At 39.9% G+C, this 16,074-nt stretch overlaps 1 protein-coding gene across 1 annotated transcript in view; it reads left to right on the top strand.

Moving 5' to 3' along the window:
• Positions 1-16,074, top strand: part of UROC1 (urocanate hydratase 1) — a 122,024-nt gene that overhangs the window by 83,266 nt on the left and 22,684 nt on the right. The window contains exons 3-12 of the mRNA XM_067303334.1: positions 281-411; positions 3,260-3,353; positions 4,481-4,540; positions 7,008-7,136; positions 8,085-8,146; positions 9,157-9,223; positions 9,724-9,867; positions 13,150-13,238; positions 14,598-14,660; positions 15,393-15,572. Coding sequence (XP_067159435.1) covers positions 281-411; positions 3,260-3,353; positions 4,481-4,540; positions 7,008-7,136; positions 8,085-8,146; positions 9,157-9,223; positions 9,724-9,867; positions 13,150-13,238; positions 14,598-14,660; positions 15,393-15,572 — 1,019 coding nt within the window. The remainder of the gene's footprint in view (positions 1-280; positions 412-3,259; positions 3,354-4,480; positions 4,541-7,007; positions 7,137-8,084; positions 8,147-9,156; positions 9,224-9,723; positions 9,868-13,149; positions 13,239-14,597; positions 14,661-15,392; positions 15,573-16,074) is intronic.

The following is a 16,074-nucleotide window of genomic DNA, read 5'->3' as shown; positions in this document are numbered from 1 at the left end:
AAACCTCCAAAATCTCTCACTACAGAGTTGGGACAGGGGGGTAGGCCACCCTGTACTCAGCAATTTAATCTACAAGGAAAGATGCAGATGGAGACATTTCAATAGTAAAGCAGGAATGATTTCTCCCCTGATATGAGCTTGGCCTTTAAAAATCATCACCATATTATCCTGGGCAGGTTTCCAGCTGAGTCTGCTTAAAGTTTGGGGCCATCCACTTACCTGCATTTCTCTCTTACCTTGTTTTGTGTGTGTGTTTGTGTGTCTTTTGCTCTTTTGGCAGCTGGCTTTGCGGAATGCCTTGCGTTATTTCCCACCTGATATACAAAAGATACTGGCGCTGGAATTTGCTGAAGAACTCAGGCTGTATGGACATATATATATGTACAGATTCTTTCCAGATATTGAGATGAGGTAAGGACTAGAGCATTCAGAATTTGTTGCATTTGGCTGGCATTTGCTTACTGGCTTTCACCTGTGGAAGTAATCTTTGAATAGAGACACCACTGCATCCTATTCTACCTCTTGCAGAAGTCATGTCATGACATTAACAAAATGTATCAGCTGAATAAATCAGGTGTTCTGTGTGTCACTAGAGACAGTGGTTTCATTTCCAATGAGTGTTACTCAGTGTTTTGGGATGCTCTTCTGTAAAGCTGCGTAAGAGATCCTTCATCCTCCAGATATTGTCCTGCTTTCTGTCCTCATCCGAGTTCCATGGAGCTAGTCGGGAGACACTCTACACCCTTCTGGATGGTCCCTGGCAGGGTCAGGACAGTCTTGCTGCACACTGTAAAGCTCAGCATCACTCACACAGTGCTACCTGTGCAGTGTCTGCATACCGTCAAGATGTACTGCTCTCAGCAGTCTGCCAAGTCACCCAGAAGGGGTTGTGCAGTGTCCTGCGTTTTAACACCAGCTTTGCCCTACACAGAGATGATTACCGCATTTCATGAGCCTCTTTAGGACTGTCCCAAATGCACTGAAATGTGTGTCTTAAAGTTTCTAGGGACCTGTCTTTATTTGACCTCTAATTGCAACCTGAACAGAAAGTCTGCAATAGTCCTGAGTTCCTGTAAGTCAAATGTTGGCTGAATCAAGAGGAAACATCAGATGAGTGGATGGCTTAAGACCTGCTGTGAGTGGCTGGTTGCTCTTCAGTCACACACAGAAGGCTTCCTGGGCTTAAAAGGGAGGCTGCATGTTCTTCAGTCCTTGGAGCCTGTGTCTGACCTTGGTTTGTAATATGCTGGGCTTGTTGCCTGATGGTTTTGGAGCATTGCTTCATTGTGGGGCTAATTAGGCTAATGTTTGTGAAGCAGAATTGTTTTGGTGAGGGCTGCCAGGGGCTAACTACTTTTTTTTAAGACTGGTTGATTCCTTCTTGCATCCAGCAGGGGCCTGGTTAATGTCTAAGAAATCTGAATAAAACAAGCAACTGAAAAGCACTCTAATTTGTACAAACAACTATATTTGTGCTGTCCATGCTAGTGTGGAGTCAGCTGTTGCTGAAGACATGGGGAGAACAACCGGAAAGCTGAAAGATATTGCAGTGCTGGACTTCAGGGGAGATGAGTCCTGAAGTACAGATGAGGTTACCTTCCACTGGCAGGATAGGATGAGACAATCCACCAGCTGATTTCCATTGCTGGCATCAGTGACTCTTTGACAGCTTCAAATATTTTTTTCATAGTTTATACCTATTTCTTTGCCCACCCTTCCTAATACTTTCTTAGAGCCTGGGAGATTAAGCAAATGCCTTTTGTAGTCTAGCAGTATTTGGGTTTGTTTTATATTTCCAAGGGAGCACAGTCCAACTTGTTTCTGTTTCATTTAACACCCTTGTTCCCATATCAGCACTCAGTTAGCTAATACCTGAACTTGGTGTTGGTTATATTCTGAGTAGTCTCATGTGGAAATAATTCCTTTGGATGAGTTGGTATCACTTTTTACAGAAATCCTGTTATTTTATCACCTTAAACTTAGAAGAAAAAACCCACTACCAACAAAAATGTATTTCGAACAACTCATATGCTTTTCCTACTGGTTTGGCAGTGACTGCAAGGCGTATATTTTAGTATCCTGATGTAAATAGCTAGGATAATGCATATAGGACCATGGGAGGAGCCCATTTGCTAAATCTATATGGTATACATTTCAGATCTTGGCTCAGGAGCTGGTCAGCAGATGTCTGACTCTTTTGTAGTTGGCACTCTTTAGCCTAACCTTTTCAGTGTAACTATCTTCCCCATATAAAGCAAATGTCCAGCCATTGAAGATCTATGGGCCAATAAAAGGACGATGATTTAGAAAACATGTCAAATGATCCTATCTACCTTCAGGAATTTCTAGTGTCTGTAATAATGTTGCTGCTTATGTAGAGGGAAAGAACGAAAGAGTGAAACTTTTGATTAATGTTTATACTTATTTTTGGTATTAGACCCTAGAGGCCTCCAGACAATTGTACTAAGGCCTGTACAAACACATAGCAAAGGGATTGTCCCTGCCCTGAAGAGTGACAGTGTAACTGTAAGACTACAAGCTTTAAAACAATTTGATACAAGAAATAGATGGTGAAGGAGAAGATAACAGTGAGGTGATTGCAGCAGCTGCCCTTAAAGTACATCAGTGCTAGGAAACCTGACTCAAAATGGCTTTGTGAGGGTTCCACATGCCTCTCAAACTTCTGGATGAAATGCATCTAATGTAGTAAAAAAAAGCCCCAGATTTCTCCTAACTAGTTATATCTTTGAGAGCTTCTTTGGGACTGGAATTCAAACTGGAGATTTTTCTCCTTAGATAGGATCTTAAATAACAAGGCTGCTGAGCCTGAAAGCAGCTTCCACTGATGCTGTTTTCCTTGGCCTTGCAGGATGTAGCTACTTGGCCTGGCAACTGGGATACAAAGACCAGTTCAAGCATGCTCCAAATAATCCAGGCTAAGAAGCAGAGAGAACTCATGGCCACCATATTTATAACCACTTGTGATTAACTGACTCAGCAAATGATAGGCTGAATCCAATTTTTTTTCTTAGTTTTCTTTGCTTAATTCTGATAGAAGCTGAAACCTGATTTGCCTGTACATGTCGTTTCAGATTTGCACTTTCTCCTTTTAGGTTTTTTTTTCCTTCCCTTCTAAATAAAACCCTGTAACTCAAGGCAATCTGTTGACATTCAGAGATATTTCTGTGGGATATTTTGTTGCTGTTGTCTTTATCTATGAGTTGAAGTGTCTCTCTAAAGTTTGGTGGTACTGTTTCAGGGCGTACCCCATAGAAGAATATCCTTGCAAGACCAAATCAGCTGCTGCTATTATGCTGATGATCATGAATAATCTGGATCCCTCAGTGGCTCAGGTAAGGCACAGTGAAAATAAGGAAGATGGAAAGTATTCACATGGTAGAAGTTACAAGTTACTTCCTGTATATGCTCATATAAAAATTGAAAAACTTAGGTGTATGGGTGAAATTAGTCTCTGTGCAGATGATCCTCCCTTGAAACCTTGAATAGGATTTTAGTTGTTCATTAGCCTTTTGCTGGTTCTGTGCCCTGAGGTACGTGCCAGTCCTCCTATATGTAGAGCTGGCTGCTCTGTGTTAGCTAAGCAGGCGGATTTCAGCAGTGCCGCACTCTTCAGTGTGATAAGCCAGAATGATCATTTCTGTGAGGCTAGACCTGAAGGGGACTAAAGTGTGATCATACATCTCTCTTGCACTCTTCTTATGACTATGCTGTGATTCCTGGGGTTTGGGGTCTTTTGTATTAAGTTCTTAAATTTGCTACTGTATGTAGATTTTAATTCTGCGCTGTGGGCCCTGGTCCTGGCTCTGACTTCTGAGGCCTCCTGTAATATTAATGAGATGTCTCCAGCTCCCATTACATACAGGAGCTTGATCACCTTCTGTGAGATGGGTAGAGTTCAGCTCTTTGTACGTTGCTTCTACACCATATATTGAAAAAATGATGTTGATACTTTCTGCAGGTTTGAAAACTCATCTCTCAAGGACAGATTTACTAAAGGGTTACAGGACCAAAGTCCCTCCTTACAAGCACTACCCAGTGTAACACATTTGTTGTACAAATGGCAAGGGAGAGGCTATAAAACCCTGCCCTGCTGGTCCTTGGCCCTTTCAGCAGCAAATGCCAGTGGCAGTCTGACCATGAGATCAGTCAGACCTATTTAACAGAGTTTTCTGGGATGTCTGTTTGTTACAGAAACTGCAACCCAGAAATAACTTTGTAGCATTTGGCATCACCAAAATACCATTGTAACAATAACAAAAACCATTTTAAGATTTTCTTTTTTTTTGTTTAAACTATTACTTTTATGGTGGTATTTTCTGATTTCAAGAATCTAGAGGGTGTTGATGCAATAAGCCGCAGTGAAGATCTGTAATTGAGGTTTTTTTTTTTTAAGGCAGGATATACTCTGAAACTTTTCCAGAAATTGCTTGCTTTAATATTGTTAAATTCCTTTTCTCAGTTTCCCCAGGAGCTTGTCACTTATGGAGGAAACGGGCAGGTCTTCAGCAACTGGGCGCAGGTAGGACACAGTTACTTTTGTAACTTGTTTCATAAAACCTGTTTCACCCTCCCCCAAGCACATTCTGCTTAGGCAGAGTTTGTGATAATTCTTGGCAGTCATTGTCTCAAACTACTCCAAAACATCCTGTCTGGATAGATGAATGCTCAGTTATGAACTGCATAGATGGAGAGAGCTTTAGTAAGAAGAGCACAGACAGCCCTGTAGAAACATTGCAGTGTAAAAATATCAAGCTGTGTATGAGGATGTAAAGAACAGTTCTTTATTTTTTTTTTCTTTCTCTGATGCCTTTATATGTGCCTCTATTTTGAAAAAATAATTTTAGAGGCAAACTGAATTCTAGGAAACAAAGTATATCTTTTGTTTGCTTGTTTCTGGTATTTTTACAACATTTCACAACAAGTAATGGAATAAAAAATATGGATTTGATTTAAGAAAGAGAAAAGGAATTTGATTTAAGATTTTTATCCTGAGTCATCTTCCAATCAAATCACAGATTAGCTGTAAATGTTTAAGTGCTAACTGGTCAGATTTTAGTGCACTTTACTTTCAGGTCTAGCAACATTACCTCTGATCTCTGAGAATGCCAGGTGGGTAAAGGCCTGTCTAAAATTTGTGCTGGGCTGTTTAAGGTGTGATTGTATCATCTATATCATCTGTCTCTATCCAAAAATAGCACTAAATACACTTGCTTTAATCCAAGTACTGCAAAATGCATGTGGGAAACATTTCAAGGAGATTTTGGCATCAGCAACATGCTTAGACTGTTATCTTTTGTATGAGTTCAGTTTATTCTCTCAAGACCAGTCCAGGTCTGGATGCTCTACAGGTGTGTGGTGGCAGGAGGAACATTCAATGAACAACCATCCTGGGCCTCTGTAGACTGCCAGGCACAAATTCAGTTGTGAATGCTGAAAGTGTGTCATCCCTGCAGCCTCTGACATTATGCTCCAAGGTCACAGAGAGGGGACAGGTGGAGATGTGGCAATGAGTTTTGCAGTGTGGTACAGATAAGACACAGGTAGAAAAGTGCATTATCCTGAAGGATAGTGTCACTCCTGAAGGCTGGAAAGATCCTGAGTTTGGGTTCTGTAGGTGAAATAACCAAAAGCTGATCTACAGTACCAGCTTCTGTCTTGAGGGGTGATGTATGGACCTTGTTGTGTCTTTACCTAAATTTGGCTTCTTGGTTATTAAAAAAAATGCAAGCAAATCTAACTTGTAAATGAGATTCCCAGTTAGGGAAAAGTAATGAATTTCTGACTGTAGCACAGGACTCTGAGACCGGAGTTTTCTTCCCAGTTTGACTGTGCTTTTCATCTGTGGCTAAGAGAACTCACTTAAGCTTCAGTTTCCTAATCTGTTAAGTGGGAGTTAAATGGAAATCTTAGATGGCTTTTGAGAAAAAACTGTTCTGACTCTTTGAAAGAAAGGTACCATGGCAATGCACAACACTTCTTTATTCTGTGTACTGATCAGTTAATGCCTTGCATGAAGGTTTTACAGCAGTCTTGATGTGAGCAGTGCCAGTAGCTCATATAGTAGCATTAATATGCTGACATCCCTTAGGCAGATGTTTCACTACAAAGTGAAATGGAAGCACTTCCAAGTTCAGAAATATTCTGTCTTTTCCCTTGTTCTCATTGAGGTTAGATGGAGCTGTGACCTGCAGTTGTTTCACAGCAGAACAAACAATACCTTTCTGTTTCTGGTTAGAGTAGCAATCACATGAATGATTCAGTTATGGTGGAATGTTTTGTTCTTTGTTTATTCCTTGAAAACAACACACTTTTCATCAGTTTATGTCATTGCAAAATTCCCAGGGAAAAGGTTGAGTTTTGTGTATATCTTCCACAAAGCTCTGTGCTTTCTTCTGAATATTTTTCTAAAAAAAGAACAATGTCTAGAGCTAAATTCCCCCTTACCAGTTTTGCCAGCCTCAAGATGACAGAACTGTATCTTGTATAGTTCTTTAATCTAGGAAAGGCAGACTAGATCTTCCTTTTGAGACCCTCACTGTTTCTTTAGTCATCTAAAAGTTGCTTCATTGTGCGTAAAATACAGCAAGATCTAACTATCTTTCAGCTTTTCATTTTATTGCACCTTTTTCCCAGCTGGCTAGAGAAGTGCCAGATCCAAATGGTTAACCTCAAGATAAAATTAGAACAGCTCTAAAAATGATGCATTAAAATGCTAACAAAGCATTTCTGGGGTTGTACTGGAGAAAGTATTCTGGAGCTTATTCAGACCTTTGCTAGTTGGTGATTTATGTTTCCTGCTGAATGATGTCTCTTAATGGACTTTATTAAAAGCAAGAATGGGATGAGAGCGCTGGCTGCTATTCTGTATACAAATACACCTTGTTATCTCTATAGCTGCCTTCGTACTGAAAGCTTGGGAGATTAGTGATGAAACATCATTGCAAGATGGAAATGGATTCACTCATTCTCCCTGGTTTCCCTTTCAGTTCTGGTTGGTCATGCACTATTTGTCAGAGATGACCGAAGAGCAAACATTAGTAATGTACAGCGGACATCCTCTGGGACTCTTTCCCAGCCATCAGTATGCTCCTCGATTAATCATTACTAATGGCATGGTAGGTATTAGCATCTTGCTTTCTCTTTTTCCTCCTCTTCTGTTTAGTTTTCAAGTGTTTGCTGAATTAAGACATTATTGGTACTATCTGAACTTACAATAGCACACAGGAGAATCTGCAATCCAAATTCTGCATTGTTTATTCCAGTACAGTCCCGCTTACTTCAAGTGTGCTGAACTGCAGTGATGGAGGGAATGAACAATCCTGTCCTGATCAGAGGACTTCTGTTCTGACTGAGCCCGATCTGCCTATGCTCTTGACTAAAACAGTTTGGCCAGGCTCACTTTGGAGGATATAAAAGTCCTCAGGAGGCAAACAGATGATTTTCAGTGGTGCCCAGTGACAGGACAAGAGGCAACGGGCACAAACTGAAACACAGGAAGTTCCATCTGAACATGAGGAAAAACTTTACTGTGAGGGTGACAGAGCACTGGAACAGGTTGCCCAGAGAGGTTGTGGAGTCTCCTTCTCTGGAGATATTCAAAACCCGCCTGGATGCGATCCTGTGCAACATGCTCTAGGTGACCCTGCTTGAGCAGGGGGGTTGGACTAAATGATCTCCAGAGGTCCCTTCCAACCTCAGCGATTCTGTGATTGTTGATCAGATGCTCAGATATCTGGACTGCTTTGCTTCGAAGGCAAGCTGGACAATTGGACCTGCTGGTCCCTGGCCAATGTTCTGGGCCATTCAAGGTCCATCTCTCTGTGGGCTAGTCTTGGGCCTAGACAAATGCTTTCCTCGAGACTTGCATGATCATTGTGTTGCCAGAAAGACCAGACACTACTTTCATAATAGTAGAATGTGTGGAATAAAACACCTGCCTTGGTTCTACTGTTTTTCTCTGATTTTCTGTGTGTGTGATCATAGTTACGGAATTTGGCCTGTGGAAAATATCTGCTTAAATCTCTAATTTGCTTATCTGGGTTTTCTTTTAATTGTTTTCCTAGGTTGTTCCCAACTATTCCACCAGAGATGAATATGAGAAGATGTTTGCTTTGGGAGTAACAATGTAAGATGATACATCACTATTAAAATATATCAAAGATTTAACTAAAATGTAATTCAAACATCAGCCACTGCTTGATTAAAATTTCTAGTGCAGATGAGTTTCAACTGGGATCCTGATGCTGCAAAGCATTAATGAACACTTAAGTGGAATTACTCGGTAGTTTAAGCTATGTTCAGCCACATACAGTATGTAAGGATGTAGTTAAGGCCCACTGGACTTGATTAGGTTTATGTGTATGTTTTGGCTGAATTACAGCCTAAAGCCTTAATCATAACCTACTTACAGGACTGGCTAGTTCCACTTTGCAGTGGTTTTATTGTAATCTATAAAGAATTAAGTTATTAAAAGTTCCTCTTCTATTATACTAAGGCTTTGAAGTAGAAAGTTATAAGTTTAAATATTTTTTGAATAATTATTTGCCTACCTTTTTTATTATGCATCTAGTTGATGAGCAGAGGGCTGTTATTCTGTTGTGTACCATGGAGAGAATCAGTAAAAACTACTGGAGATTTGGGTGTGTACAAATGAGGAAGCCAGAAGAAATGAAAGGGTATAAATACAGAGAATGATGATTGCCACTCTCCTGGGGATTTAATAGGAGTGTGGAGAACTGTTTTGGGGTAACACTTTCAAAAGCAACTATTTGACTTAGGAGTTCCATTGAAAACCAATGGCATAAGAATGCCAACAAGGTGAAAAGGTGTTTCCTTTTGTCCTAGTCACTATGCTAAATGCCAGGACTAAATTTCCATTTAATTTTTTCATCCATGCAGTTTTGACAGATGAACTCAAACATTTAAAAAGCTAAATGTTCTTCTGAGAATGTGTTGGTACACTGCTAATAAAGAAGGAACTCAGTTAAGTTGGGAATTTGATAATAACAGTTCTTTAACAATAAATAGAGGCACAGGAGATAATTACCTTTGTTATACTGAAAACACATAGATACGTACAGACTTCATTTCAGCCTGAGTAACATGTGGTATCATTGCGTTTTTTTCTATTGCTAGGTACGGTCAGATGACTGCAGGGAGCTACTGCTACATTGGGCCCCAGGGGATAGTCCATGGGACTGTGGTAAGAAATTGGGGGAAGGTCTATTTGGGGAGAGCCAGGAGGAGGGTATCTCCTGCAGTGGCTGGTGGCTTGAGTGGAATGTGAGTAATATGCAAAGAAATTCTCACTGCTTCCTTCTTTAAAAAAAAAAAAAAAAAAAAAAAAGCGTCCTCCCGCTCAGTGCATGGCATCTTATCCAGAATCAAAACCCCAAAAGATCTTCAATCAAGGTTTCAAACTGAGCTCATATCTAGCTACAGCAAGTGAAGTATGAATTGACCAAATGTTCACTACATGGTAGATAGATAATGACATATTCTTGGACCTCATTTTAAAACAAAGCATCTTGGATCTATGAGACTCTGCATAGCATCTAAAGTCCTATCTAAGTTGTCTAATCAAAGAGTATGTCCACAGAGTCTTTTCTATAGAACATACACAACGTTAAATTTTTATCTTTAAATTCCAAGAACTCTAGGAAAATGGCTCAGAATAATTGCTGTATTGTGTGTTGTCTGTAGCTCACAGTGCTGAATGCAGGCCGTCGCTACTTGAAAGTGGAAGACCTGTCTGGAAAGGTGTTTGTTACCTCTGGTCTTGGGGGAATGAGTGGGGCTCAAGCGAAGGCTGCAGTCATTGCCGGGTGTGTGGGGATCATCGCAGAGGTGAGAGCAATGCTCTTTTCATTCTGTCTTCTTTATATCCTGAATCAAAACTCTCCTGACATGCTCCTCAATTAACCATGGAAGGCCAAAATAAGGCTAACTACAAGACTTACAAAAATCTCGGCTCTAAACAGCAAACTTAAGTTCTTAGGGCAAATGCTGATGATGTTCTGCAGTGCCATTCTTGCTGTTCCCTGAAGCTTACCCACAGCGTATATTCTTGTTGAGTGTTTTGTCCTGATGTGATGTTCGTCTGTTCCAAATATGTTAAAATAGCACAGCTATTTCATCCCCTGAACATGGAGAATCTAATAACGATCTGTGATTCAAAGACTGCTAATGTCCAAGCAATCAGAACAGTGTGTGGTAGGATCCACTGGATCCTTAGAGACCCATAAGAATCATATATAATCTTGAACATCAGTGTCATGACCTTGGTAAGTATATATGCCTATAAGTTTCAAGTGAAATACACTTGCCTAAAATGAAAGTAACATTAGGATCTCCTAATATCTGCATTCTGCAGCTACAGTGCTTGTTGCATGGTTTTATTCTAACAAATCAGACAGAAGAATGGACAACAAAAATATTGCAAGATTTTTCTAACAAAATGTTGCTCTGCAATTATGTGATAATGGCAGTGAATATCTTTGTTTAATGAACTGAATCTCTGGCTATTGAGAAATAAGACTTCCATGCTCTTTTTTTCTTCATGGCAGCCTTTTAATTCAATACACTGGGGAAGCATTTGTGGCAGAGCAGATACAGAACCAACCAAAATGTGGTGCGCTCTTTGGAGTATCTGTAGTTGATGAGCTCTTGTTACTGCTCCAGAGAGCAAGAGATTTTTGAGAACCAAACTCCAGTCAGAGTTGACTGGAGTGGGAGTTCAGCCTTCTCAGCTGAAGTAGTTTGTAGAGAGAATTAGCTGGCAGACCTCTGCTATAGGCATGTCATTTGCTGCAATGAAAAGAATAAGAATATTGCAATCTGACCCATGGTAATTATAATTAAACTTCAAAACATTATGGGTCAGACTGCCACGTGGCATGCAGTAAATCTGACCTGCTGTGGCTAGCTGAGGTCTTATTCATGGAATGCTAGAATTTCATCTAGTTTGCAACGATGGTGCAAAAGCATTTTTGTCAGCACAGCACTAGCTTTGCATGCCTTTGACATCTCATCAGGTACTCCCCTGCAGGTGCAATAAATTTATTCAATTTATTACTGAATAAATTATTATTGAATAAATGATCTTATCCAGACTTCTACTCTATCATCATGATCTTTCAAATGCTAGAATACAAAGGAGGGATTCCAGTGAATGGTATTCGCAGCAGTCCTTTGTCCTTTTCATCTCTACGGCTGCAGATGATTTTGTTCAGGAGATTGAATATCGCCTGGTTTTTATCTTCTGTGAGATGATCCATGTCAGAAATGAGTCTCAGGAACACATCTGGATAGCTATATATATATATACACCTATTATTTATTTAAGGAACTATTTATGCAAATGACATTGAATTGTGCATGAGATGTCATTTTGTCAGCCAGGGCTTCTGAAGCTCAGACAGAAGGATTAATGGTGTGAGTCTTTTACCTCTTCTGTTTGACATGAAGCAGATCGTAATTTTATGAAATAACTGTGTGGAGGGTCAGGCAATCTCCTGTGAGCTGCACTAAGCTCTCTAGGGTTACACTGGAGGTGACATTAGCTCACCATGTTTGTGCAGTCTTTTTAAATTACTGAGATACTGATTAAAAAAGAGCATTTTTCTGAAAACAGGATGCAATGGAAGCTAGTTTTCTTCAGTGCACTAGCACTGGGTGTGAAAGCAGGCCTAAGACTGTCAGAGTGGTCTGAAGTAAAATATGTAGGCTATGGTAACAGATTGAAATAGATCTGATCTGTGCTATACTGAGCTTTAAATAAACCCAATCCCCGTAATTCATACGGACCATTTAATAATATCTTCTCCCCCTGTGTTGATTTAATTAACTCCCAAAGAGGCTGTCTCCCTCTGCACCTGATTTCTCATTGAATAATTCCATTGGCAATGACATTGACATTATCATAACCTGGGGTTTTGGTAGGATAGCCTTTATTAATGATGTAGGAATTGATGGAAGGTTTCTCATGCTATGAATAATTGGGAAAGAGGAGGTTTCTTGGAGTTCAAGCAACTCCTGAATATGGAATGTGTTTAATTGACATATAAACAAATATTTTGGTAACAAGAAATAATGGACTGAAAATGATGGGGGTGGTCATAGAGAAGTAAAAATGCTTTAATGAAGTACTATAAAATAGTTGGGGTATGTGCATGCTTGTGCTCACACCACTTTGGGTGTTTAAATCGGTTACTACCCCATAAATTTGGCTTGAATTAATTTTGTTGCTTGCTTTATGCCACTGGTAACTCATTATAAAAGTCTCAATGCTGTACAAGTTTGTACACTGAATCATTAATGTGGAAGCTGTGCCAAAGGTTCCACAGCTTGTCTATCCATTTATATTTTTACCCATCTGTCTCCTATGTGTACAAACACTGACACACACGGAAACGGAGGACAGAAGAGAGTACAGATTTTGGATTCTGCTTGTTTGGTGCTTGAAAGTTCAAAGCAAGAGGGGATCAGAGAATTCTTTTTTTTTTTTTTTTTAATCCATTCCATTTTCACAGAGGCACCAGCTGGTTGGGATGAGAAAATTCTTTCCTCTTTTCCATATTTTGTTGAAATTTTCATGAGCAGTCAAAGAACAAAAGTGAGGGTCAATTTTACTCAGCAAACCACTGCTTAATCATGGGCAATCTGGCAGAAATTCCTATCTCCGAGTTGATCAAAGAAAGTATTTCCTTAGTTAAGTATAAACTTTATTTTCACAGAAAATATCAGGGTTTATTTGAAAAAGATAAATCAGAAACATTTTGGCTTTCAAATTTTTCAATAGAATCATGAAAAAAAGCAATAAAAATCATGAAAAACTGGTGGAAAAATATCCCGTACAATTTTAATGATAAGTCTTGTTTTGCAAAATGTGTTTGGGAAGTGATGGATCAAAAAGTTCTTGTCTTGTCTCACTTCTAGCCTGAAATAATAAAGAACAGAACTGATAAAAACCAGAGATGGAAAATAACCTCCACTCCATCTTTTTAAGGCCGATGCAGGGCTGTTCCCTTCACCCATTTGCTACTCTTTCTTGCAGGCTAACTGAAAAAGTAAAAATAAGTCACTGGATGGGGAAAATGGGAGTATTAAGATCTCTGCCATTTCTCTTAGGTTGATGAAACAGCACTTTTGAAACGTTACAAGCAAGGATGGCTGATGGAGATCTCTAATAACCTGGACCACTGCATTGCTCGCCTCAGGTATGACTTGCAACATAATTTAGTGAGCTTCTCTACTCTTTAATGCTCACTTTACATCTTTGTGCACTCTGCAATTTTAGTGAGCATGGAAGAGGGACTAAGGGACACCTCTTCTTATCCCAGCTCTGTTGTTCAACACGAATCCATCATTTTGAACAGCATCTGTCATTATTAGTAGCCAACACCGCTACCAGTGCTTCTTGTCATTTGTATTATGATATGTTAAATGTCTTCAGTTTCATGAATATGCATACAGCAATTACAACTAACGCTACACTTGAAGCATCACTAAAACATTCTGGAATCAATAATTAACAATTGTGTAAAGGTAAAAAGATTTTGATGTTATTTTTATACGGATCCAGTGTCCTTGAGTGTTTATTTCTTTAGCCTGCTACTACCCTTTCAGAACAGGAAACAGTTCTGATTTATACCTGGGAAAACGAGGAGAGGATCAGGCCCAGGTTTCACAAATTCAGTGCATTAATTCCCTTTATTGTTTTTACTCCTTATCTGTTTTAAAATCACTCTCCTTTTTACAAGGCAACAGTAGAGCAAGCAGGGCCAGATGAAGCCACAAAAGCAATGCTGCATGGCTGCTCCATCAGGATGTGCACATGACACCAAGTGATGCTTATGGGAACCTAGGGGCCACATTTTGAGACTGTGAATTAAAAGCATTGCTGACTTTCCTTAGGTGAATGGGGTAGGCTATGGCTTCTCTTCAATTTCTGTGTGGAGGAGGAGGAAAGAGGTGTGCTGTGAAGGGGAAGTAAGGAGTAGGCTGTTGAGCTCCTGTCTTGAGCAAGTGGGAGAAGGAAAAATGTGGAAGGTGGGGGGGAACCTTCAGGTTGGAGCCTGTTACAGACTCTGCCTAAATTCAGTGAGGATTAGATTGTGTCATTGACAGCTGGAGCTGTTTTTGTCAGCAGGTAGAACTTCCAGAGTGCACAGAGCCAGGAGCTGCTGCCCTCCACACCCCAGGGCTATATGTCCCTGCCCAAGTTAACAGTGATGCCTAAGAAAACCAAGTGGAGGAAAGAAACTGATTGCTATGAAACCTTTTGGAGACTCCTTTGTTTTCTCAGAAAACCTAAATAATCACAGTGCCCCCAATTCTTACTACTGTTCGTGATTCTGCACTGTTTGGGTACCTAAACTTCTGCTCTGTTCAGAGTCCCAGAGATGTTTGAATGAAGGGGTATCTTACTTCCTTGCTAATATAATCTATTGCCTAGTTGAGTGTTTGGAACTACATATAGACTTTTTTGCTGTTTTTTACTGTGTATGTGATTTGTACATTGCAGTTATCCATGTGATGTATGTTCTTCAACCAGTCTTTTTTTTACTCTATTTTAGAGATGCAAGAAAGAATAAAATCGCCCTTAGTTTGGGTTACCATGGGAATGTGGTAGATTTGTGGTAAGTTGTAGATAATTGACATATAAGTGCTCTGGCTTGTTAGTCAGCTTGGAATTAGTTCCCAAACTTGGAATAGAAGGAACATTAACCGAGTGCTAAGTTTATGACTCTAGATGCTCATGAAAAACTGTATTGTCAAAAGAGGGATCTTGTGTCCTGATTCTCTTGCTTCCCATGCATCTACTCCTTTCCTCATAGAGCAATGAATATTTTAGGGAAAGAAATCCCTAAGATTCCTTCTCAGATAGAGAAAACGTATCCCCCTTATTCTAACCTTTGGCTGATTGGATAGCAAGAAATTGTCCTTGGCTTCAATGAAGAATAGAAGTATTGAGATAGCAGTTGAATAATAATCAGATGATGGATAGAAATTCTGGCACTCTTGAGGCTTTGTCTGATGGTTAACCTTGCTGTTACTCAATATGCCGATGGTTGAGACTGACCAATATATCTGGTGGTATGTCATACTGGTATTTCAGACTTATCTATCAGCATTCCTGTACAGGGAAATGTTTAGTGTAAAATTTACACGTCTTTCTAAATCTTTATCACCATCATTTTCCACCTCCTGACCCCTAAAACAGACTTAGCCTGCCAAGAGCATTCCTCTATAGACAGTGTCTTGGGATGCAAAAACTCCTCCTTGAAGCAATTGATATTCACCTGGAAGAGGAACAGGAATGTGGAATGAGAGCTTCTGTTCAAACACTCCATTGTCTTGCCTTCCTCCAGGGAGAGGCTCGTGTATGAGCTGGACACAACTGGAGACCTGCTAGTCGATCTGGGATCTGACCAAACTTCATGTCATAACCCATTCAGTGGTGGATACTATCCAGTTCAACTCAGCTTTGAGGAAGCAAAGCAGCTCCTGTCCACCAGTCCAGGAAAGTTCCGGACCCTGGTGCAAGAGAGGTAAATGTTTTAGTGATAAATGTTTTTTAACCTTTATGTTTAGTTGCTCTGCAATGATCAGATTTTTCTTTCCCGCAAGAAGTTTCACTGAATCATTGGATCTGACTCTACTCTTTGGTATTTCAGTATAAATCTGAGGTAAAGTTATTGTATTTTCACTGATAGCCCCTGACTTTGCACTTACATGGCTATTATTCAGAATCTGGCAGACAGAGCCTACCCTCCATTTCAGGAGTAGTCTCTAGTGCATGTGATCTAAGGTTTGAAAACTTACAATTTATTTCACTTCTACAAATTACTAAATTGTATTAGATTTTAAAAATCCGGGACAATAAATACAATTCTACTTAGATGGAATTGTATGTGGTGGTTTAGGTTCACTGATTAGATCATAAAACCATAATGGGTAAGTCAGAAAGTCCATCTAGCCTGTTTCCAACTGTAGCCAGCAGTAGCTTTTTAGGTAAGGATACAAGGAGGGGACAAACTCCCCCAATCCAGC

The sequence above is a fragment of the Apteryx mantelli genome, chromosome 12 (genome assembly GCF_036417845.1).
Source record: "Apteryx mantelli isolate bAptMan1 chromosome 12, bAptMan1.hap1, whole genome shotgun sequence".
Lineage (NCBI taxonomy): Eukaryota > Metazoa > Chordata > Aves > Apterygiformes > Apterygidae > Apteryx > Apteryx mantelli.
This window is presented reverse-complemented; position numbering and strand designations above follow the sequence as displayed.